Raw genomic sequence first — 26833 nt, forward strand, 5'->3', positions numbered from 1 at the left:
ACACTGTTTTCTGCCAATTTTGAGCTGATGGGACTGCTGGACATCTTCCAATTGTGAAGGGAAGTAAGCATGATGTGTCTTTCATCTGCTGCAGTAAGTTTCCTTGGCCGACCACTGCGTCTACGGTCCTCAATGTTGCCCGTTTCTTTGTGCTTCTTCAAAAGAGCTTGGACAGCACATCTGGAAACCTCTGTTTGCCTTGAAATTTCTGCCTGGGAGAGACCTTGCTGATGCAGTATAACTACCTTGTGTCTTGTTGCTGTGCTCAGTCTTGCCATGGTGTATGACTTTTGACAGTGAACTGTCTTCAGCAACCTCACCTTGTTAGCTGAGTTTGGCTGTTCCTCACCCAGTTTTATTCCTCCTACATAGCTGTTTCTGTTTTACTTAATGATTTGTGTTTCAACCTACATATTGAATTGATGATCATTAGCACCTGTTTGGTGTAATTGTTTAATCATACACCTGACTATATGCCTACAAAATCCCTGACTTTGTGCAAGTGTACCTAGAAGAATTGATGCCGTTTTGAAGGCAAAGGGTGGTTACACCAAATATGGATTTGATTTAGATTTTTCTTCTGTTCACTCACTTTGCATTTAGTTAATTGAATAATATAATCTATTAACATGACTATTTTTGAAAGCATTCTTACTTTACAGCATTTTTTCACACCTGCCTAAAACACAACTACATATATATATATATATATATATATATATATATATATATATATATATATATATATATATATAATTACTGTCTTATTTTTGCTTAATGACAACAGGCCAGCGAGGGTTCCTCTAGAGTATTATTAAGTCTGTTCAATATGGGTTAATACCTTACATCTTTATTGTTTTCATAGTGGTCCACTCAACTCTCACCCAAGCTCTCACAGCCTGGAGTTTTTTTTTTCTAAACCCTCCTCTTAAGGCTGATTGGACACCATGGGCTTGATCTTCGATCTTCGCGCATTCTCCTCGCTAAATTTGTACCTTGAAAAAAATACTACTTGGCACAAAAAGAGTGATATTCCAATACGGCACAAAGCAGTTGTGCGTCATTGGAATATAGCAGTTTTTTGTGCAATTCACAAATCTGTTTTATCCTCTCAAAACTGTCTGCGCATTCACTACCAATATAGCAACTGCACACAAAAGTCAAGTGAGAATGCAGAATGAAGGACTGTTACCATTACTCAGACAAGCTGCTATCATTGTACAGTACGTAATATCCCCCCATTCTCCACACAAATGTAACCTGCACACGGAATGCAGAATCAAACCTCAACGCATATCGGTACCATTGGCACCTCCAACCTGCAGCATTACAATACAGTATTTATTCAAAATATAACTTAAATATATTGTAGCGACTTGCTAATAAAATATGTCAACAAGAAGGAATCGGCTTTTTTAGTAGCTCAGAATTACTCTGCATACAAACACGCCCCGTCTTTTTTCACTAACCTGTTGTCGTGGCCGTCAACAGTATACAGTACACATATTTACAGAAGTATAGACTGTAAAACAAATCCACAATGCCGAAAACACTCATCCATTTGGAAGCCCCGATCTCCACTTGTATCCCTTAATCATTCTCCTGTTGAAAGCCTCCCCCTTCCAACTGCACCTTGCAAAGGACCATATGGACAGCTGGAAATAATTAATCAAAACGAATGGCTGAAGACGTGGTGCACACGGGAAGGCTTCACCTATCTTGATCATTGGACCACATTCTACAACGAGGACTATCTGTATAGACGGGATGGACTGCATTTAATTAACAAGGGAACTAGTCTACTCGGAGAAAAGATCCTCGAGCAGGTTCGGAAGCATTTAAACTAGAAAGGAAGGGGGGAGAAATCAACAAAAAAACAGAAGGGAGACCGCATCAAAACAAGAACAACAACTCAGGTAAGACAACCATTAAATGTATTTATCTAAATGCTAGAAGTATCAGAAACAAAATTCTAGAACTTGAAGCTACTGCACTAACAGGTAACTATGATGTGATAGGTGTTACAGAAACGTGGTTATCTGAGAGTGATGGGGACGAATATAATATTTGTGGGTATACACTGTATAGGAAAGACAGGCAGGACAGAACAGGAGGAGGGGTAGCGCTATACATAAGAAACAGTCTTGAAGCCCAGGTGTTAAACCTGGACAAAGAAAATAAAACCGAATCAATATGGGTCAGAATAACAGACAAAAATTCAAAAGGCATAATAATAGGAGCATGCTATAGACCGCCAGATTCAGACGGTGAGCACAATAATCTGTTATACAATGACATTAGAAATGTGTGTAGCAAAGGAGAAGCCATACTAATGGGGGATTTCAACTTCCCCCATATAAAATGGGAAAACCCGGTGGGTAGCACGAAGGATGAAATTGAAATGGTGGAAATGACAAATGACTGCTTCCTAACACAATTTGTGAAGGCACCCACTAGAGGGGAGGCATGCCTTGATTTAGTCTTTTCAAATAACGAAGATAGAATAACTAAAACAGAGGTCAGAGAACCACTGGCAAACTCAGACCACAACATGGTCTCATTTGAAGTGTTTTTTAAATCCCCAAAAGTAAAGACTAAAGCTAAGGTTTACAATTTTAGAAAAGCAAACTATGAAGGTATGAAACAGAGACTAACAGAAGTAGATTGGAGTAAAATAGAGAAAACACCCACAGAAGAAGGATGGTTGTTCTTCAAAAATGTAGTACTAGAGGCGCAAAACAATTATATCCCTAAAGTAGACAAATCTAAATGTAAAACTAAATTGCCAAAATGGTTTAATAGATCAATTAAAAAAAAATATTCAGCGAAAAAAGGCACTTTACAGAGCATTAAAAAAGGACCAAAAAGAAAGTACGCAGAAAGAGTACACAGAACTGCAAACGCAAGTGAAAAAGGAAGTTAGAAAGGCCAAGAGAGAAATAGAAATGAACATTGCTAAGGGAGCTAAAACCAATTCCAAAATGTTTTTCCAATATTACAACAGCAAGAGAACATTCAAAGAGGAGATTAAATGTTTAAGAGATACAAATGGCAAAATCGTAGATGAAGAAAAAAAAATAGCAAATATGTTAAATGATTACTTTTCACAAGTTTTTACAAAGGAAGATACTGACAACATGCCCCACATGTCATCCAGTTCCTATCCAGTTTTAAATAACTTTAGCATAACTGAGGCAGAAGTGTTAAAGGGACTAGGAGCTCTTAAAATAAACAAATCCCCTGGGCCGGATGAGATCCTCCCAGTAGTACTCAAAGAAATGAAAGAAGTAATTTACAAACCGCTAACCAAGATCATGCAGCAGTCTCTTGACACAGGGGTGGTACCGACAGACTGGAAAATTGCAAACGTAATACCGATCCACAAAAAGGGAAACAAAACTGAACCAGGTAACTACAGACCAGTAAGCCTGACTTCTATTATATGCAAACTTATGGAAACTATAATAAGATCCAAAATGGAAAATTACCTATATGGTAACAGGGTACTGGGAGACAGTCAACATGGTTTTAGGAAAGGGAGATCGTGCCTAACTAACTTGCTTGATTTTTTTGAGGATGCAACATCGATAATGGATAATTGCAAAGCATATGACATGGTTTATTTAGATTTCCAGAAAGCTTTTGACAAAGTCCCGCACAAAAGATTAATTCTCAAACTGAACGCAGTTGGGATTCAAGGAAACACATGTACATGGATTAGGGAGTGGTTAACATGTAGAAAACAGAAAGTACTGATTAGAGGAAAAACCTCAGAATGGAGTGTGGTAACCAGCGGTGTACCACAGGGATCAGTATTAGGTCCTCTGCTATTCCTAATCTACATGAATGATTTAGATTCTGGTATAGTAAGCAAACTTGTTAAATTTGCAGATGACACAAAAGTAGGAGGAGTGGCAAACACTGTTGCAGCAGCAAAGGTCATTCAAAATGATCTAGACAAGATTCAGAACTGGGCAGACACATGGCAAATGACATTTAATAGAGAAAAGTGTAAGGTACTGCACGCAGGAAATAAAAATGTACATTATAAATATCATATGGGAGATATTGAAATTGGAGAAGGAATCTATGAAAAAGACCTAGGAGTTTTTGTTGACTCAGAAATGTCTTCATCTAGACAATGTGGGGAAGCTATAAAAAAGGCTAACAAGATGCTCGGATACATTGTGAAAAGTGTTGAATTTAAATCAAGGGAAGTAATGTTAAAACTGTACAATGCACTAGTAAGACCTCATCTTGAATATTGTGTTCAGTTCTGGTCACCTCACTATAAAAAAGATATTGCTGCTCTAGAAAGAGTGCAAAGAAGAGCGACCAGAATTATTCCGGGCTTAAAAGGCATGTCATATGCAGACAGGCTAAAAGAATTGAATCTGTTCAGTCTTGAACAAAGAAGACTACGTGGCGACCTAATTCAAGCATTCAAAATTCTAAAAGGTATTGACAGTGTCGACCCAAGGGACTTTTTCAGCCTGAAAAAAGAAACAAGGACCAGGGGTCACAAATGGAGTTTAGAAAAAGGGGCATTCAGAACAGAAAATAGGAGACACTTTTTTACACAGAGAACTGTGAGGGTCTGGAATCAACTCCCCAGTAATGTTTTTGAAGCTGACACCCTGGGATCCTTCAAGAAGCTGCTTGATGAGATTTTGGGATCAATAAGCTACTAACAACCAAACGAGCAAGATGGGCCGAATGGCCTCCTCTCGTTTGTAAACTTTCTTATGTTCTTATGTTCTTATGTATCTAATGTTTATCATTATCATAGGCATGAGCCCAATATTTAAAGGGCCATCACAGATTTTTACAGATTTACCTGAGGCTGCTTCCTTAGAAGACAGGTGAATTAACGATGCCTGTGATTTTGTCTTCTTAATTTTGACAAGTGTCTCACAAATATGAGTAGGCTACATTTCATCTATTCAATTAATCAGTGCAGTGTTTTTTACTTTTTAGTTTTCTGTTATGATCTGTTGTTTTTTTTCTCCTGTAAAATGTACCAGTGGCCACCTGCATGTTTTGTCCATAATTAGATACTCTACTGCAGTTACTACTTGCTTGTATCCAACGTTGCTTTTAAATATAACTATATTTAATGTATTGCAACTGCTCTTATTGAAACTGCCCTTAAACTGATTTACACATTCCATTTGGCACTTGTTATTCGTCCAATTTGATATCAGTTCTGCTTCCAAGCTGATAGCTGGGAAGTCTATTGTTTTTGTTAGGATTAATATTATAGCCTAACTGAAGCTGCTGTTAATTGATTTGTATGACGTTCGTGCGTGCGTGTGTTTTAACTGTAAATCGTCCATAAAAGCGTCCGCTAAAAAACAAAACATATATACCTAACAACAACAATAATGGTGTAATAACCCGAGATCCAAGATGCAAGAGTATAACTTTAATCACAGTGTCTTTATTAGAACAATCTCTGTTGAAACCTACACATTAGTGTTTTCTAAGGACATCCTCGACCCCACGGTATCCTAGGTAGAGGGTAAGTATGTAGGGCGCTACTGACCTCTAGTGGCATAACTTGAACTGCATTATATACATAAACATTCACATTACTGCAAGCTCCCCCCCTTAAGATTTCAGCTTCTCTAAAATTTGGAAACAGTTTAAACACAGTTATAAACAAAATGTAACGATAATACACTAGATGTCTCTGAACTATTGCTGTAACAACAACTACACAAAATAGTCCATCCTTAACTGTACATAAACATTTAATTTCAAACTTTTTTTTAAAAAAAATTTGCAAGTCAAAGTCCTTCAGGTAACCAGGCTTTTTGACAGTTCTCTGGGAACGACGCACAGCTTGTGCCATGCTTTGATTGTCCCTGCCCACCTTTGGGGAACTCCCAGTTTGTTCCTCTGGTTTCAAAGCAAGCTGCTCTGAGACAGTGTCCGCATTGTTTGGAACAATTTCCTCTGGCATGGTTAGTCTAGCTGGTGGTTGTAGAACCTCTGCAGGTGTGTCCTGCACAATATCCTCTGACCCAATGCTGTTGTCCTGTTGTCTAGACAGGATCTGATCTATGTGTCTGCGTACTATCCTGCCATCTCCCAGCATTACCTTGAAAGATACAGGACCAGTCACTGTTGCAATGACTCCTGGTATCCACTTGGGACCGTAACTGAAGTTTCTTGTCATCACAGAGTCTCCGTCTCCAAAACTCCTCCCCTTTGTGTGCTTGTCGTGGTGTTCCTTTTGTTTATTCTGCTTAAGTTCCACTTTTCTCTTTAAATCGGGATGCACTAAATCAAGCGTAGACTGAAGTTTCCTCCCTAGTAACATCTCTGCTGGGGAGAGTCCTGTGGTAGTTTGAGGTGTTAACCTATAGCTGAATAGTACCCTTGACACTTTAGTTGACATACTTCCTTCTCCCGCTTTCTTCATCATCGTCTTGAATATTTGAACGGCTCGTTCTGCGAGACCGTTGGAAGACGCATGAAACGGGGCTGATGTAACATGGACAATGCCATTTTTGTTCATAAATTCCTTGAACTCTGCGCTGACAAAACAGGTGCCGTTATCAGAAACTACCATTTCTGGTAATCCCTGATTGCTAAAACTTTTTCGCAAACAGTCAATTGTAACAGCTGATGTTGCTGAAGTTACTGGGTAAACATCCATCCATTTGGAATGAGCATCTATGAGTATCAAAAACATCTGCCCCATAAATGGTCCTGCATAATCTATGTGTAATCGCTTCCAGGGTCTGTCTGGCCACTCCCAGGGATGTAGCAGGGCTGTGGCTGGTGCTTTCCGGTGTTCCTGACACTTGCTACATGCCTTTACCCGTGTCTCTATCTCCTCATCTAGTTTGGGCCACCAGAAATAACTTCTGGCCAGAGCCTTCATGCGCAAAACCCCTGGATGGCACTGATGCAGCTGTTCCAACACAGCCTGTCGTCCTCGTTGTGGGATGATGACACGTGCCCCCCACAAGACACAACCATCTTGCACACTCAATTCTGTCTTCCTAGCGGAATAAGGTGTAAAATCTGTTCCTTCCCCCTGCTGTGGCCACCCCCTTAAAACGTACTCTCTCACTCTAGACAGTATGGAATCTTTCCCTGTCCACACTCTCACCTCCTCTGCGGTCACCATCGCTATGTCTTCCATCATCAGCACCCTATCTTCCAGACCTGTGGATTGGGAAGTGTCCGGCAGTGGCACACGACTCAAGGCGTCTGTGTTGCCGTGGTCCTTATCCGCCTTGTAGACTATCATGTATTCATACGCCCGCAGTGTCACAGCCCACCTCTGGATCCTTGGTGACACCATCTGTGGAACATCCTTCGTTTAGTTGAAGAGTGAAAGAAGCGGTTTATGATCTGTGCATATGGTGAACTTTCCACCATAGAGATACTTGTGAAACCGTTGCACCCCGAAAATCACAGCCAGTCCCTGTTTATCAAGCTGAGAGTAGTTTCGTTCAGCTGATGTGAGTGTTCTTGACATAAAACCTATGGGTCTCTCCCACCCATCTGGCATGAGGTGTGAAAGTACTGCGCCTATCCCGTAGGGGGAGGCGTCACAGGACAGAATCAGCTCTTTCTCACTGTCATAATGCACAAGTATATCTGTGGATTGCATGAGCTTTTTAGATTTCTCAAAAGCAGCCTCCTGCTCTTTTTTCCATTGCCATTTTGTGTCTTTTCTCAACAATTTGTACAGTGGAGCCAACAGTGTTGACAAGTTAGGTAAAAACCTGTTATAATAGTTCAACAGTCCTAAGTAAGCCTTAAGCTCTGTTATGTTGGTAGGTGCAGGTGCATTTTGGATAGCTTGTACCTTGTTCTTAAGTGGGTGTAGTCCTGTAGCGTCCACTTTGTGACCCAGAAACTCAGCCTCACTTCCCAGAAAGGTACACTTCCTTCTCTTTAGCCGTAGGCCTGCCTCCTCCACTCTCTGAAGTACCTCGTTTAGCATCTGCAGGTGCTCCTGATCATTCTTGCCAGTCACCATGATGTTGTCCAGGTAAATGGCTACATGGGGAATTCCCTGCAGCAAACCCTCCATAATTCTCTGAAAGATAGCTGGACTGGATGAAACCCCGAATGGAAGACGGTTTACAGTAAATAACCCTTTGTGTGTGTTTATAGTTACGTACTTTTTTGATTCCTCATCCAATATTACCTGTTGATAGGCATGACTCATGTCCAATTTGTTGAATTTTGTCCCTCCTGAGAGCTTTGCAAAAAGATCTTCAATTCTGGGAATGGGATACTGTTCCAGTTTGGACACCCGATTTACAGTAGGTTTGTAATATCCGCAAATCCTCATAGAGTTATCAGGCTTTAGCACTGGGACTATGGGAGTTGCCCACTCAGAAAATTTCACTGGTTCAATTATTTTGTCTCTCAAGAGGCGGTCCAGCTCAGCCTCCACCTTCGGTTTCATAGCATAAGGCACAGGTCTTGGCTTAAAGAACATTGGTGTTGCCTCTTTGTCAACATATATTTTAGCCGGTGGGCCTCGCAATGTCCACAGTTCCTCTTTGAATACATTCTCATGTTTCTTCAACACATCCTGGAGTGTTGTTTTGTCTCTACCTATCTGGTTTACAGTGCCCCAGTTTAATTCCAACTCCTTAATCCAACTGCGGCCCAGTAGGTTTGGTCCTTTGCCAGACACTACTACTACTGGCAGCTGTTTAACAGTCTCTCTGTACTATACAGTTTAGTTTACAGTACCCAATGTTTTCACTCTTTCGCCTGTATAGGTTCTGAGATGCAGGGAACATGTCTTTAGCTCAGGTACTTTTGTCCCATTCCTTAGTTTGGAGTACTCTGTTTCATTCATAATTGTAACACTGGACCCCATGTCAACCTTAGATTACACATCCTACTTGTTCACTTTTAACTGTAATGTGATAGGCGCTACCTTGGGAATGCTTGTCTCTGTTACGTTATTCATAATGAACACGTCTTCACCGTCACTTGCATCTGTGTCAGGATTTTCGCTAATGTGATGAGCCCCATGTTTTTTTTCCACTTTTCCCTGCTTTTGTTTTCCTCCCCCTCTAGGTTTGGTTTTCTCCACAGGTGAGTTCGCCCTGCATGCTTTCCTGATGTGCCCCTTTTTTCCGCATCTGTGACACATTACTTTAAGAAAACAACAGTCTTTCGCCATGTGCTCACCACCGCATCTATAACATGCCCTCATAGTTCCGCCAGTTCGTGGTTCCCTCCACGTTTTTAGCTTTTGCACTGTAGCCTGGTTAGCATGTTTCCAGTTAGCACCATTGCTTCCTTTGCTTTGCCATTGTAAACCCTGAACGTCTTTGTTCGCTGTCTCCAATGCCTGAGCAAGTTTCAGTGCTTTTTCAAATGTTAACTCGGTTTCTGCTAACAGCCTGCGCTGAATACGATCATCGTCTATACCACAGACTAGCCTGTCCTGTAACATTTCCTTTAGCCTGTCTCCATAGTTGCAATGTTGAGCCAGTTCTCTTAGCACTGCCACATATTCAGTCACACTCTCATTTGCCTATTTGTTTCTCGAGTTAAATTTAAAGCGTTGAACTATTTCGCTGGGCTTTGGGTTGCAGTGCGTTTTCAACAGTTCAACTAAATCGTCAAACGATTTGTCCCCTGGCTTATCTGGGCTTAACAAATTTCTCATCAGACTATATGTTTGGCTTCCTACCGAACTTAAGAGAATCGCCCTCTTTTTATTGCCGTTGTCAATCTCATTTGCTTCAAAAAAATGCGACAGCACTTCGCAATATTCCTCCCATGTCTGTAGTTGACTATCAAACGGCGCGGTTGTTCCTACCGTGGCAGCCATGTTCCGTTGTCTGTGAGCGCTCTCGCTAACGTTAGCAGGTTGGGCCGAAGCTATGCAGCTACACTTGTCTTTTCTCCTTCGTTGTCTCCGTCTTCAACGACCTAAGACAAGTTGTCCGATTTCCTCGTCGCCATATGTAATAACCCGAGATCCAAGATGCAAGAGTATAACTTTAATCACAGTGTCTTTATTAGAACAATCTCTGTTGAAACCTACACATTAGTGTTTTCTAAGGACATCCTCGACCCCACGGTATCCTAGGTAGAGGGTAAGTATGTAGGGCGCTACTGACCTCTAGTGGCATATCACCGTTATTGAACTTGACGTAATATATGTATTTGTATTATTATAATGTTTACCATTATGCTGGAAATCGACTGTTATATATATATATATATATATATATATATATATATATATATATATATAATAGATATATATATATATTTAATTGGCAATTCATTTGACTCAAATAAAACGTGTTGAACGAGCACTGGAATGAACGTAGTCCCTCTCGAACAATTTGCATTCAAAACGCTGACAAATCCCCAATCAGTAATCAATATAGCCTGCTGTATGCCTGATATAAAAATCAATGTAAATATCAAGGTAAGGAAATGCAAATTGTAGACTGATCGATGTGCCATCGAAATCTAGCTTGTGGAGTTGCCTGGAGGATTGGAGGAATACCTACAAGAATACCTACCAACAGCAGCTGTTGTCAACGTTTCTGGATGTGTGAGTACCCTGCTACTGGCAGGCTGTTGTAATGCAAATAGCAATGCAATAAAGGGAGATACTCCTTTTTTGATTGGGACTGAACTACCTATTTCTGTTTAAAACGGAGACACTATTTTTTGATCGGAAAGTAAATAGTAGCCTGATGTTTTGATCTGAAAGAACTGTCGAGATAGCAGCTTCCTGCAGCTTTTATTTTTTAAACGTATTTTAAAAGAGGTGAAGCAGCTATCACAAAAGTTCTTTTGAATTGCTGTCCTATAATCATTATATAATAGGCCTATTGTAGATGTGGATGGAGTTTTGTGTGATCGCTGGGTGTTTCTCATAGTGGTACCTTGGAAAGCTCCTGCAGTTCAGTGCTTGTGTGAGTGCTGGAGGGATGTGCGCTGAGTTAAGGATTGCTTTTTAAAAGCATTATTTTGTGCCTCACAAAACTGATTTTGTGCTTGGCGCATACCATCGAATACACCAGGATCACGCATATTGTCGGCCACTCCCACCATATTGCGCTATGCATACATTTTATTTCCTCACAGCCCAGAATGGAATGTGACACGCAAAAGGATGTTTTGAATATGGCAACTTGGCACAATTTAAGCACAATGGCCATTTGCGATGTGCACACCCCTCTGCGTGGTGCGCAAACGTTTGAAGATCGGGCCCCATGTGTTCTTAATGGATAGGTCTTGAACAATAAATCAACTATGGCAAGCGCAGAGGGTATGTTGCTACAATCATAAGAAAATAAATTCCAACCAATATACATATATGGTTTACGGTATTTTTTTTTCATTTTAACTAAAAAAAAACATTGCAAAATGCACATGAAAAGAGCTGTACACAGCAAGCTGTGGCAAAGTACCCCCCTCACCCATCGAATGAGGGTAGATGACTGACTCATGGGGTTTAATTATTTATTTTTTTATCCGTGCCGTCCGATTTAACGCTAGATAATCGTAAATCAGCATATGTGTTCTATATAAATGTACATTCTGCATGACAAAAGCACAATTATAAATAAAGTTTACAAATTATACACAAAATAGATATTCCCATTATTTTTTTATTTCCATGTGGCTGCTGCTCGTTGGTGCGAGAGTCGCCTCCCTGTACGCTAGTAGATTCCATAACAGCAAATTCTGCTTCCATTCATTTTTCTGGATCTCATTAGCATGATTAACGAGTTCCCCTTATCTAGTCGTTGAGAAAGAAAGTGATTTCGATGACCTGTGACAATTATGCTTTTTAACTTGAAATACGTTCATTAACAACCTCATCAACTCAATTTCAAAGCATTAACAGATTGATTTAATTAACACGTTTTGTTTGAAAATCACTTGCTACTAAAACTCTCGTTACTATACCATGAGTTCAATACAATAACAATTTTTGAAAATCATTTGTCCTTTCTGAAGAATTGTGCATATGATTAAGTAAAGAGCTTGGAGTCAATCATTTGTTTTTCAGTGATGAAGACATTCATTGATGTACGATTGAGTGCTTGAGTGGGTGAATTGGAATTTCCCATGTTCTAACACAAAAATGTTAAAATGCAAATATATACTTTCCTGATAATAATATCACAATTTAGACATGCTTTCTCGATGCAGGTGTTGCATTGTGATTTAATTAGAAAATGTAACCTAAAAACCTTTTAAATCCATTTAGAAACACATCCATTCCATCAAAGGTAGGGAGCCGTTTCTATCCAACTTCCAATACCTATTTTACATATATCCTATATTTTCTCCTCAATCAGATTTGAAGACATATCCTTTTGACCATAGCGTGAGATAATTCAAGTTTTGAGGATCCAATTTCCAAAAGCATAGCTTCACATTCAATATTTCAGATCTCAGTCCCTTTACAGTGGCTAATAATTGTATCCTGAGAACTTTTATAAGGGTAAGAATCAAAAATTTGCCTCCCAACCATTTTTGTGATATTCTAGTCAAATGCTTTATGCTTGAAATAATGACCCAAGCGTTAGATAGCTACTTGATTGTGTAAAAAAAAAAAAGAAAAAAAGAAAAAAAAAACAGTGCTCCCTTCTAAATAGATGAGCTTTTGAGTCCGGAAAAAAGAAATTTATCTACGATCCGGAATTTTGCTATAAAATTATCTATCTATCTATCTATCTATCTATCTATCTATCTATCTATCTATCTATCTATCTATCTATCTATATGCTTTTTCTTCTCAATGTTTCATTCCAAATTTCTCTGCCCTCTTCTGCTGATCTGCTTTCACAAGGACGACTGGGTTTCTTAATTACTTGCCCATCCAAGTAAGTGTCTTGTTTTTTTTATGAAGAAAACAGATTGAAAACAGCCGAGAATAAAATAAACAGGTAGATTTTTCTGCATTAGCCAATCAATAAATTAAAACTGATGCTTTTGCTACCAAGATATTCCTCAAGGGTGCTTGTTTTCTGACCAATACAGAAATAGCTATGTTAGAATAAACGGGAACAGCAATGTTCATTTGTAATATTTAATAAAAAAAAAATGGGGCTAACTTGCTCCCTCCATTTTTATTACAAGAAGTATTAAAAGAGACATGGTGAGCTGTTTTTTTATAACTTGGCCCCTTTTGTAGATATCACATCTTTATATGGCTCATCCCTTTATTCTTACTTAAAATGTTTAAGAAGACAAAGAATGTTCTATTTTTTCTTAGATCAAAGACTAAATATAAACTAATATAATATAATATATTAAACTAATATGTATTGATTCAAAGTGCACTGTCAAGTACCCTAAACCATGACAGATCTAACACAGTGCATTTTCTAAATTATGTTTCAGATCCAGGACTAAGTGAAGTAATGGCCTGGTTTTCAAGTAAGATGCAAACCCATGAGAAATGGTGGATCTTTGACACTGCTCCTCCCTTCTTCTCATGCTTTCTGGAGTGAGAAAGCAGCTCGTTAATCAGGTTTCTATTTCCAATTTCATAGAATAATAAAAATTAGATGCCTTCCAGATGTCTGAATTAAGGCATTTTGCACACCAAAACAATTCAGTGTATCCTCCGGCTACGTGAGATCAAGGACAATGCATGAAAACACAACAAAGCCCAAAGGTGTATTTTTCTTTTGAGTCCTGACTGCTGTCTGCCTGAAGCAGAATCATCATTTGTGAGTAATGTGTGTGCATCTCACCTTTATAATTTAACGCTAGCACCGCCATAGCCGCTTTTTGAACAGCTTTTGCAATTCAAATTTAAATATCTCTGTGAATGTGAATATCTCGTGCAGTTTATGCGGCATAATGAAATGAATACAACAGCCGACAATTTAGTCTGGGCTTTGTAATAAAATCAAAGTCATTGTGAAAGAACGTATCATAATCCTGTTAAGTGCTTGAAACACTGATGAAATTTATTCTACACATCATATTATTATTATTATTATTATTATTATTATTATTATTATTATTATTATTATTATTTATTATTTACTGTCAGACGACTGTGCCACTGAGTGCGACGATGCAATTTTATTTTTTTTAAATGTGCTTATTCTAAGCTTTTTGCACAGATCAGTGACCATCGGGACTGATGCTAAATTAAAGCCAGAGACTGTTGCATTTTACAACGTAACTAAGTATGGTGTGGATATACTGGATCAAATGGCGCAGCTGTATTCTGTCAAAGGTGGTACTCGCAGTGGCCTGTGGCTATTTTTTATAATGTTTTGGACCTGGCAGCGATCAACGCTTTGGTTTTGTACAAGGAGTGCACCGGCAACACAATCACTCAGAGGGACTTCATTTTGCAGCTAGCCCTGGAGCTAGGGCAGAAACATTTTGATAAGAGACACGAAAGCCGGCTGGCAAATGCCCCTCAACCTCCAGCCAGCGCTGCACCCACTGGCACATGGAACAAAAGACAATGCCAGGTTGCTAAGTGCAATAAAAACAGAACTTTCTATGTCTGTGTCCATTATAAAAAGGCAGTCTGAGGTAAATGCACTGGTACAGCCGTTTTAAAATGGAGCCACACATTTTGCGGGTCACATTTTTGTTTGGAATTTTTGAAAATCCAGAGAGAGAGCTGAAGTGGCGATTTCCAGCCTCAACAAGCACTAGCATCGTACAGGCCTGCAACAGTGGCACATCCTGGGTTTTGTTTTCTTTTATTTATCTTTTTGGCATTATTTCCTATCTGTTAGGCCTGTTGGTTTCAGCTAATGTTTATTCAGTGACATATACAATAGAGGGTCAATAGTGTAATGTTTTTACCAGAACATATACACATGTTAGTTAGCATAATAGCAGACATAGCTTAAGTATTGTTAAAATGTAGTAAAAGTAAAAATTTGATAGGAAACCTTCCTATTTAATTTCGAATTGTGGTGTGTAATTATTGGGGATAATATTCAGGTGATTGGTAGGGAAATAATAAGTTTTAAAGGGCAGTTTTGGTTGCCCAGTTTTTAGCTTTTAGCTGAGAACTGGCTGAACATCACTAAGGCACAAGACTACAGATAAATGAACCTTGGACTGGAAGTAGGCGTCACACAGTGACAAGGGAGTTACACACACACACACACACACACATATATATATATATATATATATATATATATATATATATATATATATATATATATATATATATATATATATATAACTTTGGGTGATTAGCATCTGTTTAAACCCTATAAAACAAATTAGCTAAGACATAATTGGGTAGATTTTCAAGGGCGACTAAATTTGAGTCAAACGTCTAAAGTTACATGTCTTCTAGATGACTACATTTTTGTTGAGATTTTAAAAAATGATTTGGATGAATGTGACGTTCGTCAACGTCTAAGTTTACTATTTGCGGTATCGACGCCCAACCTCTCTCATAGGTTAGCATCAAAGTTAGAATTCAAGAGAGTGATTTTAGACATTAGTCAGCTAGCTGTTTATGTGAATTACTTTTGCATTTACAATGTATGCAGATTAACGGGAGTGGTGTGTTTCGTCTAGGTTTTAGACGTTGTTCTGGCTTCGCTTGTTGCTATAGCAGATCCAGACAATGGCAAGCGTCAATGAAGCTGGACCATCTGGGAAAACATCTCATAAAACAGGCAAATGCAGGAAACCAAATTTCTCTAGAAGAGTGTGAAGTACTGGTAGATGAAATAACTACTTCATATCAAACAAGAGGGACAGATTCTAATATTACAAACAGACAATGGGAATCAGTTTTATGTAAGATAAATGGAAGAAATAAAAAAGAGAAAAAGAGCTGGTGAGACATCAGGCGAAATGTAAAAGTTAAGGCAAGTCAAACAGATACAATGACAAAAAAGCGGTCAGTGGACCCGCTCAAACATTATCTTTGGCCCCTCTCGAGGAAAAAGTCCTCAGCACTATTCCGTGCATAGATTTGGAAGGGATTGCTGGAGTAGACACATTTGCTGATATGCAAAATCAAAGTGGTAAGTTAAAAGTCCCAAATTAAATGAGATTAATCAATACATGTCCTCCTATCACTGTGTCTGTGCCACTAAGCAATACGTCCGTACACAAATACATATGGTACTTTACAAGTCTTGTGATTAGGTCTATTTCATAAAGTAGACTGCAACTAACCTATTAATAATTTGATTTACATGTCTTGCTTAGGCAATCCATTTATTAATTTAATTAATAAATTAAAAGTAAAGTGTCCACTTTATTTGATATGGATACCCATGAATACATAGATGTGTAGTCAGAACTATCAACAATTGTGAAACACTTTATCAGTTCAGTTGGGTGAGAACGCACAAGTTTGAAACCTTGTAAATAGATTTAAGTGCCTACAGAACTGCCAGCTAATGAAATAAAAGCAATAGAAGATCATCATAACCATGCTGTAGACTCTCTTTTTTATTCTAAAGATTTTGCAAAGTTTTACTGTTCCAAGCAAAGTACCTGCTTTTGATGAGTTGCATCTGTTGCAGGAAACCCAGTCTAACCAAGATATTATGTTGTGAAATAGTAAATAGTTTAGTGGAAAAATTACATCTGTAAAATGTGTAGTTATTGCAAATGCAAATGCCAAATCCAATGTTCTCTTAGGGTTAGCTTACCAATACTATCTTAAGTAATAATAATAATGCAAATCTAATACAACTGTGAACTTGCTATCGTGGGACAAATAACCATCCATCAGAGACTGCAGTAACAAGTCAACCAAATCTAAACATGCAAGATGACCCTTTATTCCATTGTGATATGTAACAAATAAAAGGTTTAACACTGGGAGCAATGCAGGATGAAGACCCCCAGAACACCACGGGTCACCCCTTCCAACTGACATTCAAGAAATAGCCAACCCAAAGAGACTCATCCCTGATGAATAGCACATTGAGACATATTTGTTAGAGCACCAAACACAATTAAAAACTATACTGATCACACATTTAACATCCTTAGCCAACATAGATAAAACAGTGAGCTCATGTTCGTATGAACAGCAGTGTCAGAATGAGATTCTGCCCAACATCAACATGAATCTTTCTGAGCTGAATGAACTACAAAGATCAATGGTCACAGCAATTAAAGACCTCACTGTGGCCACAAGGGAGTTGACCAATAGCAGCAATTCTGGAACCGCAACTGAAATTGCAGTGCCCGCCTCCACCACTGCAGAAGGAAAGGGAACTGACAAACCCACTGCAATCAAAAGAAAAGCGTCACATGAGAAAGGTGAATGCTCTGCTCAAAAGGTAGCTAGACGCAGCCTCAAAAAAACAAAGATGGAATTAATTTTTCAACAGCAGGAAGTGCGACCTAGGAGTCATTAGCCCTTTTGTTACATGTTTTATCATTTCTCTCCAGGTATTTAACAAAAACAAGAAAGCACAACCATATATCACCAATCTTAGCATTTCTTCACTGGTTACCGGTAAAATACAGAATTGATTACAAGATTTTGCTGCTTACATTCAATTCTTTACTGGCTTAGGTTCAGCTTCCTTGAAGGATATGCTTTGTTACTGTGTGCCCCAGTGCAATTTGCAATTTGCTAGTAGTGCCAAACTAATTGTGCCTAGGTCAATGTACTCTGTGTATTTTGTGCAGGCAGACAAGTTTGAGACCGGTGAAAAAGCCAGCCTTATAATGTATGGTTGGTGGGGATAGGGTTAAAACCCCTTCCCTAATCCCCCCATGGGAATGTGGCTGGAGCCTTAAGGTAGTTATTGAATCAAATTAGACAATTAAGGCTCCAGCCACAGACTATGAAAAGATGCCCTCCAAGCTTATTAGGTGGAAAGTGTCAGAGGAGAGACATAAGTCTGTGGAAAATTGAAAGAAACAATTGCTATGTATGCTGGTTTTGCAAACAGCATACTACTGGTTTATTGTTTGTTTGTTTCTTTGGCCCTTGTGCCCTTTTGTTTGGTGTTTTGTTTTATTATTTAATAAAGCGCTGAGTGCCGTTGCACTTCAGTTTTGCCCAGCCCTTTGTTTTTGTGTTGCTTCTTCCGGGTCCGTGATGTCACTGCAACCACTCTGCCACAGCGGGACACACTGCCACACTATTATTGCTCAGACTTTACTTGAGGACTTTTTCATGCTTATTGATCGCATTATCAACACAATACTGTTCAGATTTTTCCACGTTTATTTCCTGTAATAAAAACATGTGACGAAATGCTGAGAAAAAGCAGAACATGCGAATTTGGGGAAAATAAATTAACATATAATGAACTATATACAGACAAACCTAATTCTTTTTCAACAATCAGTACTTGATTCTGTCTCAATATTTGTTTAAGATTAATGTAAATAATGTTCACAAACATTACAAACATTACAACACACCTGTCTCCCTCTCGTCAACTCTCATCTCTTTCCACTCTTAGCTTTCCATTGTGTTCTCGCAGGTAACAGCAGCAGGCCTCTTCCAGGACGACTATTTACACGACTTTCAATTGAACATAAAATTCAAGGCAAATATGACTCATAATTAAGACAATACAATGTCAAAGCCATTATAACGTTAATGAAGCTGTATTGGTGTTTATGTAATAGTTGTAATATTGTACTCTTATGTGTGGGCTTTCCTCTAGGCTACTGTATTACATTTGCATATTTATTTTCATTAAGAAAAAAAAATGTTTTCATATGTTATCTATTACTACCAAAACATATTAAACTAAATATCAAAAACATTTGCAATTACATTGTTTCAATATTTTCTTGCCTCATGTCTGCTATTTCTGGGTCATCTGGCTCAATTCCAAAGTCTACAACTTTTATATTGCGGATGACTGCGATGTTATGCAATATGCAATATGCTGTGATGATTTTACAGACTTTTTTCTGGCTATTTTGAAGCAAACAATGCAAATGGTCAAGGCACCTAAAAATGCATTTTCAGAATGCCAAAATGTTCTCTCTATGGAAGAACGAGTGGAACAGTGTGCTGTGTTGTATCTCTCCTGAGCAGAAGCTGTTCTATCACTGGGGTCATCAGCCATGGTTTCAGGGGATATTGTTGTCACCTGTGTAGCACAACAATTAAATAAAACAAATCATATGATAATCACAATTCACATTGGTGGCAGGTTCTCAGGGAGGCTGGATTCTAGTGTTCCAACAGATGCTCGTATGTTCTGAATGCTTTCAACAAATTGAGTGACCGCTGCATTAGCATCAACAGATGTGATGTTTCATGCTTGAAGTTTCCCATAAAAAATATCCACTTTCACCATTGTCTTTTGAAACAAATACAGGAAGTACAGAAACTCTCTGTCATTGAGGCTATGGCAAAAATGTTCTTCTCTAATGTGATGTTGTCAAAGTCTTTGCTGAATCGCTGCTTGTTTGAAAACACTCCAGCAGATGTTCATGCTGTTCAAACACTGTCCTCACTGCTCAACTACAAAAATTCCACCTGGTTTGAGGAGCAGTTGGAAGTCTTTTCTTTACGACTTCATCCAAGACAGCAGTTTTCTTTGGAGAGCAAGAGAAAAATGGTGAAAAACCAGAGAGGGTCTGAAAAAAAATGTGAGCCTCTGAAACTTGACTTGCTGCTTGACCCATTATTAGATTTGATAGGCATAACAGTGGACATAATGTGCATTTGGATATTTGTCCCTTACAAACTTCTGGACCCCACCCGTCTCACCACGCATTACACTAGCTCCATCACAGCTCTGTGCAATTATTTTAGCCTTTTCACTTTCTTCTGTGAATATGACATCTAGCTGTTTCATAATGGCAGTGGAAATAGCATCAGCATTTACATGTTTCAGCTCAGTGAACCCCAAAAAACGCTCAACACATCCAGTTTTGGGAACAATGCACCTAAAAACTAGTACACTTTGGAAATATTTGCAATGTCACTGATTTCATCCACTTGAATAGCAACATAATCAGTCTGTTTCAGTTCTTTCATAATATTTTCCCTCCAACGTGCAGCCTAGAAGTTCATTTTGAACAGTCTTTGAGGTGCCTTTAAAGACTGTGGCCATTTTCAAGTGTGTTTCCAGGGCCTGGTCATTCTTTGAAACAAAATCTACCAGTCCAAGAAACACACCAGGATTAGATGATGAAGATGTTTCATCATGACCTCTTAGGGCCAATTCAAAAGCTCCACAGAACTTTATGCACTCAATGATGCTTGTAAGCATGTGTCGGTTTTTAGACACCTCTTCATTGTGCTTGTTTATGGTGTTTTGGTAAGCACTGGTAAGTTGGACAGCAATATTCACTCTACCTAACATACTTAGATGCATTTCAATGTTTTATGAACTCTAGAAACCTCATGCTTTTTTTATTTAGAAGACAGATGTTGCAGGTCTGTAACTCCAGAACCATGCTGCATCAGTGTCACCCCGAGCCTTAGCAAAAAGGCAAGGAAAGCAAAACAGTGCATTGTGGCTTTCACTTGCACAACCGCATGGCCTCGGCTTATGCCAGGACTTGTTAAATGTTCGAGTGTATGTTCGTCCTCTGTCACTGTTCACCGGCACTCATTTTATGGGAGGTCTGCTGGGTCCCAATCTTTTGGTTTGGAGTTTCTGCACAATTATTTGCTAACAGAAATTCTACTGTATTCATGTCTTCTTAGAATATTAAAGACGCCCGATATATATTATATAATATCAATATATATATAATATATATATAATATATATATCACATAGGTGTTGTTAGTACTTTCATGAGTTCAATTCCCAGGGATTTAGGTTTAAGTCCCTTTTGTTTATATTTATTTATTAACCGATTTTCTTAAACAGTCAGTAGTGGCAGAAAAGACTGATCTAATATTTAAAAATGTCTAGAAAAATAAAGAAGAAAGACCTGACACGGATACACAGTATTCAGCATCAGGATTTAACAAAATATATAAAATATTTTAAAAATAAAATACACATATACTGTACACTATTTTTAATAACCGATTATCCAAAACTGGTAGTGGTCGGTACTCGGTAAATTAACAACAAAACTGCTGAACGCGGTAAGAAGCACTGCTTAAGAACTGCAGCCTTGGGGATAAATTGGATAAATGGCATGAAATAAAGGTAAACTAAAACTATGAAAACAACAATATATGTGGAATGTGAAATCAAATGTGAAAATAAAGATGGATGAAGATAGACAAGAATAATTTGACTTTAGATACTTTTAGAATAATTAGAATAGCAATATGGAAACAGCTTAAATGTGTTCTGTCGTTTTGCAAAGTAGCACTCTGCAAGACTGAGAGACAAAGTTTTGAGCAGTTTGTATTTAGCCTTGGTTATCTTGACACATGCACACTGATCGCTTGATCGCCATGTTCATTACCAGGCTGCACTCCATCCAGACCTTTTTAAACCAATCATAACCAGTCTTGGCTGGCAGCTGGTTGCTACTGCGCATGTGCACAGCGGGTTTAGGCACTCGCTTTTCTGAGCGCCCGTCTTCAGTCTATTAAACAGATGGGATGAGCTGCATTGCTGATGTGCCAGTGTGAGTGGGGGAAATGAAACACACGTCATCCTGACGAATGGGAAGCACAATTAATTTACAAAAATGCTGGGGGTTCGGCGAACATGTGAACACTGTTAACCAACCGCCACTGGACTTCGGTAATGATTTTTGATATTAGATATATGCTCACACCGCATATATCTCCAATCAATCTCCCTCAGAGGCATAAAATCTATGAGCAGCTGTTACCTTTACTGCTATAGCTAATGCATGTCCACATTCTGTCTGACTTTCCAAATCAGGTCCTAGTATTTCACACAGATCTACTGTAGCCTCTGTGTTGAGTCTGAAGCGTACTTCTTCCTTAGGGATGTTTAAATAAGCCAATCGAGGATGGTATACCCTTTCACTATCATCACAATTCATCTTCTTGCTCTCCTCTGAGCAGCTTGAACACACACCAGTTCTAATAGTAGATACGCCATTGTGCTCTCGCCTTGCACGGAACATCCCCTTTTTGTAGACGTGCTCTACACACTGTTGGAGCAGGTCTAACTTTCAACGCTTATATGACTGTTTAGACGGAGTCTAAATGATTGAAAATTACACATAAGTATGGTAATGAGCTAAACCTCGACTAGATGCCGATAGACAGGGCAGAGCGTCTAAGGACATGGACATGGGGATTTAGACACTTTAGAAAATCACTCTTACACTAGACGCTAGACGGAACGTCTAAAATGCTGAGATAGGTGTATCTACAGCCCTTAGTCGCCTTTGAAATTCTACCCCAATGAGTCTGGCTGCTCCATACCTTCATGTGATTGTAGCTTGGACCCATCACTTTTATGACCTTAGGTGCTAAATGTCCCAATGACTAGGTGTTGTAATTAGGGTGACATGACTTTTCAATTCAGGATTTTAAGTTTGTTTTTGTTGTTGTATAGTGCTTAAAAATAGGGTCCTACAACTTATGCTTGACTGCTGTATAGTTCCAGCCCTTACCTTCTCGTAGTATCGGAGCTCATAGTCCAAGATGATTCCATTGGGCTGCTCCGGCTGCGGCCATGACAACGTTATGGCTTTCATGGTGGCGCTCACCTGGTGCATGATGGGAACCATGGAGGGAGCTGGGAGGAATGAAATAAAAAACAGTTTGATCGGTGCTTTTTTTTTTCTTTTTTTAGCTAAGATGCAATTAGAGGTTAGCCTAAGAAATTACTGACCATCTAAAAATGCAACAGCTAAGTTACATACATGCAAATATGTTTAACATTGTGCAGTTAAGTATTGGGCTTTAAAAAAAAAAGGAAAAAAGGAAAGAAAAACCCAAATAACATGTCCAGCCTGCCATTAAACCACCTGGAATTGACCAGCCAGATGCTGCCCTTTATGACATTATTAGAAGCTAGTCACTGGGTTTCTTTGTCAGTACACACCTGTTTGATCATGCAAATGATGATGTAATTGATCTCAGTTTTAAAATAAAACGTCCTTTGATAATTTTTGATGTATTTAAAGAATAAATGACTTTAGTGTTTACCTTTTTACTGTGTTATTATTGTGATTTCTGTAAATAATAAATACAAATAAAGCTTGCTTTGACTGCTCTTTTGCATGGACGCCACATGTTGCTCTTTTTTGTATCACCCAGAATAAACAGCTTTGCTGTTAGAACTGTTTAATGTGTAAATAGTTAAATGTCTTGACCTCAACATATTTTTTATTCTGTAAAACATGTTCCATTATTATTTTAGTATATAATCTGAAAACTGCAGACCCCCAATTAAATCATTATGACTGCATTACGCAAAATAATGTATATATAACGTAAATATGTATAACTGAAAGACTACAGCAAAAGTACAGTACAGTGGTGTGGTGTATAACGGACAAAAACATATTACACATTTAAATCAAATCTTTTGACAAGAAATAAGTAATTCATGAAGGAGTTCAGCTTTTCAAACCTCGAGCACATGGAAATGTGTAAATAGTGAGATTTGAAGAATCTTTTTATTAGCTCAGTGGACATTAAAAACAGATGGGAAGGCAGAAAACACTGCTGCAACTGAATCAGCCTTTTGCTTGCAATGCTTGTGGGATTTGAAGTTGAGTTAGTGAGTGCTCCAGTGTAGCTTAAGTTAGTTTATACTTCATAATTGTAATAAAGGGACACATGTTTTGTACAGGCATCCTGCTGATGAAGCTTTATTATGGCATAGTAAAGCCAATGTTTACCCTTTGTGCCATAGCAAATGCAAAACTTGTATGCAAATAACAAGGATATAAATAATAACACATTAGAAAAACAAGGCCCTAATATATTCTTCTGTGCGTTAATGCATAGTATGTAATGCTCCCTTAATAGAAATGTTTTCCATATCACAGTATGTTCAATAACTTTGTGTAATACACTTACATGGGATGTTAACATTAGTTATGCTTTTGATATATTTGCAGCTATGATGCAGAACCAACCACATCAGTAATTAAAATGTTTAGGGATATTTTTTAAACCTATCACCATTACAATTTTTTTCTTTTTTTGGTGTTTAGACATTTAACAATTTGGATTAAATAGCTCTAAACAGCTCTAGCCCTAAATATTTTACTTAACACTAATGGATTTGGTATGCCATCTAAAGCAATATAATCAGTTTAGAGAAATTCATGTTAAGATTCAGGGAACTACATATTCCATTAGTTAAAGGTAAAAAAATAAACAAATAAATAAATAAATAAATAAATAAATAAAACTGCTAATGGTATACAACCAGCAAGAAACAACTATGACACATGCAGAATAAAATATACAGTAGTTGTTGGTGGTACTGTGGTACTCCCTGCAATTTGCAAAGGAAGTGAATTGTGTTAATCAAAGAAGTGTTTGGTTCTGCATAAGAGCTACTAAGCTTTGATGTAAAAAAAAAAAAAATCGGTAACAAACAGCCAAGGCATCTGCTTCTAGTTTTTATATTGCTGTGATACGAGGCTTCAGTTTCTTTTTATTTATCCTCGCTACCTCTGACGATAAACAGGATGGAGCCCCTTTGCTAAACAGCACAGAGTGAAGCTTTGTTTTACTTCATGGTGCCTGCCACTTTCTACACGCTCCACCGAACAGGTTCACACGGCACCATCAATTACTGGCGAGCACTTGGTCCTGCCGTTTTTCTATCATAACCACTTGTGCTGAGATCTCCTTTTGGATTACAGATATAATACACATCATGATAAAATGATCAGTAATAATTAACTTTTTTTTTTTTTAAGGCAGTGGGGCACAGTGGATAAAGAAGTAACCACCTGTGCTATTCACCACACACTTTAATGGGCTCTGTTCCTTCCATGTCCTGTCATTTGATAGCAAACAGCACATCTCACATGCACTCTGTAGTATATACAAGTTGCTTCTTCCTGTTGCAATCTGACAGACAACAAATGTGATTTTGAGAGATCCACATTAAATAGTCCTATAAGGTGCCTGTACTGTTGAAGACACGAAGCAGCTGGAGGAGGCAGTACAAGACGTTAAGAATTCAATAAGTAGTGTTTTAATAAGCAGACCTTAATGTAAAATTAATGTTTTGTTTTAAGTGGAATGTAAGAAAAGTATTACTGCTTTCAATTCATGATTTGAGTTAATGAACACTATAGTGTTTGTTTGTATGTGATTTATACAAATTGATGTGGGTTTTACAAGGCAACTGAACATTGAGAATTGTGAAAGTAAATATTTGTACTAACAATACCCCTGTTAAGACTAACCTTCGTCTCTGTTCCTTTGTATTCACTAGAAACGTCGTCTAGTCTGATTATTTTGATAAAGGTCGGGTTCTACATGACTTGAATTCAAAACAAGGTATTTTATTATTACAATTTTAACTAGTCCAAATACAAATATATCTTGCACACTACACCATACTCAGTTCCAATACACTATAATCATACCCCAAGCTAATTTACAATCAGATCCTGAATTGGAGAAATAATAAATCAAAACATCATGAATACCGTACGTGACACATGTAAGACTCCTTTAACCCATAACGACGGCTGGAGTTTTTTCAGATCTTAGAAACGAATGGGAGTGTGTGCTTTGCACACTGACAGCTTTTAAAAAGCCATTCGTGTCCCGTCTTGGTGAAATAGAGCTGAGGAGAATTCAATTGAAAAGGGGGCAAGCAGGTTATAACTACATTCTCCAATTCTTTGATTATTTTTCACTTTAAAACAAAAGGTTAGTTTGGGCACATTGATGTTTTAATGCGCTCTCCTTACACCAAAATTCAAGGGATCTGACAAAAGCCATTCTGGAAATTGTCAATTAAAAGTCTTTATCATCACAAACCAGCAGTGCTGTCTGAAGATGAGATGCATGCAAATTAAAGAAACTACTTTCTCTTGCAATAAAAGGTCAGGCTACTGGTATATAGTGTGTTACTACATAGTGTAGCTCTGTGAAGGTCAGGTATCTATGGAATACATTATTATTAATATTGTTATTGCTTTGAAGGTGATGGTCGGTGAGTTGCTAATAAACAAGAGTGTCTCAAATAAGAGGGACATGAAATTGGGCCAAGAGGAACAATTCTGTCAGTGAGGGCTAATCATCACAGCCTCACCCCTGCCTTATGAAGCAACCACAATCAATGGTGATTGTGCAAGGGTTTTATCAGTAAGCACAGTACTGGGGTTACAATGTACAGTTTTGTGTAGAAAACTATAAGTCAGTCCAAGTACTGTACAACTGTACACCCTCGGGGACCCCTGTCTGCTGGTTTTCATTACAACTTAGTTCTCAGTTACTTAATCAAACCCTTAATTGAACTAATAATGTGCTTAATTAGACCTTTTTAATTTTTCTCAGGTCCTAAAAAGTTGCTTATACAATTGTATAGCTAACTTGAAATCTCCAAACCAAGTGTTTGCATCATCCTCGCTTGAGGGACAGGTTTATTATCATCTTGAAAGTAGCCCTCACAATCAGGATACAAGTACAACACTGTTGATTGGACTTGATGCCAATGTAAACTATAGCCTTCCAGAGTAATGTTGGGACCCTGGGTATACCAGGAGAATATGTTTCCTACCAGAGCAATGGCACCCACAGGTCCAAATAAATTGGCATATGGACAAAGGTCATATACTCTCAAATATGTGTTCTAAAGCAGGGGTTCCCAAACTAGGGTCAAATATGTAAGCAAATATGTAAAATTATTCAACAAAAGAAAATTATGTGTGAATTATTTAAAAGTAAATCTTAAGAGTTAAATAAACAAATCTTAAAACTTGTGCCTTTGTGCTCCCTGGCCTAATGAGACTACAATTAAATATAAAGCAGAATTTCTGG

General features: G+C 38.2%; 1 protein-coding gene across 3 annotated transcripts in view; it reads right to left on the reverse strand.

Moving 5' to 3' along the window:
• The window catches only part of LOC121326830 (ephrin type-B receptor 1), a 382350-nt gene that overhangs the window by 120987 nt on the left and 234530 nt on the right, over positions 1-26833 (reverse strand). For all 3 annotated transcript variants that reach the window (XM_041270396.1, XM_041270397.1, XM_041270398.1), the window contains exon 6: positions 22483-22607. In XM_041270396.1, coding sequence (XP_041126330.1) covers positions 22483-22607 — 125 coding nt within the window. The remainder of the gene's footprint in view (positions 1-22482; positions 22608-26833) is intronic.

This window comes from Polyodon spathula, chromosome 14, assembly GCF_017654505.1.
Source record: "Polyodon spathula isolate WHYD16114869_AA chromosome 14, ASM1765450v1, whole genome shotgun sequence".
Lineage (NCBI taxonomy): Eukaryota > Metazoa > Chordata > Actinopteri > Acipenseriformes > Polyodontidae > Polyodon > Polyodon spathula.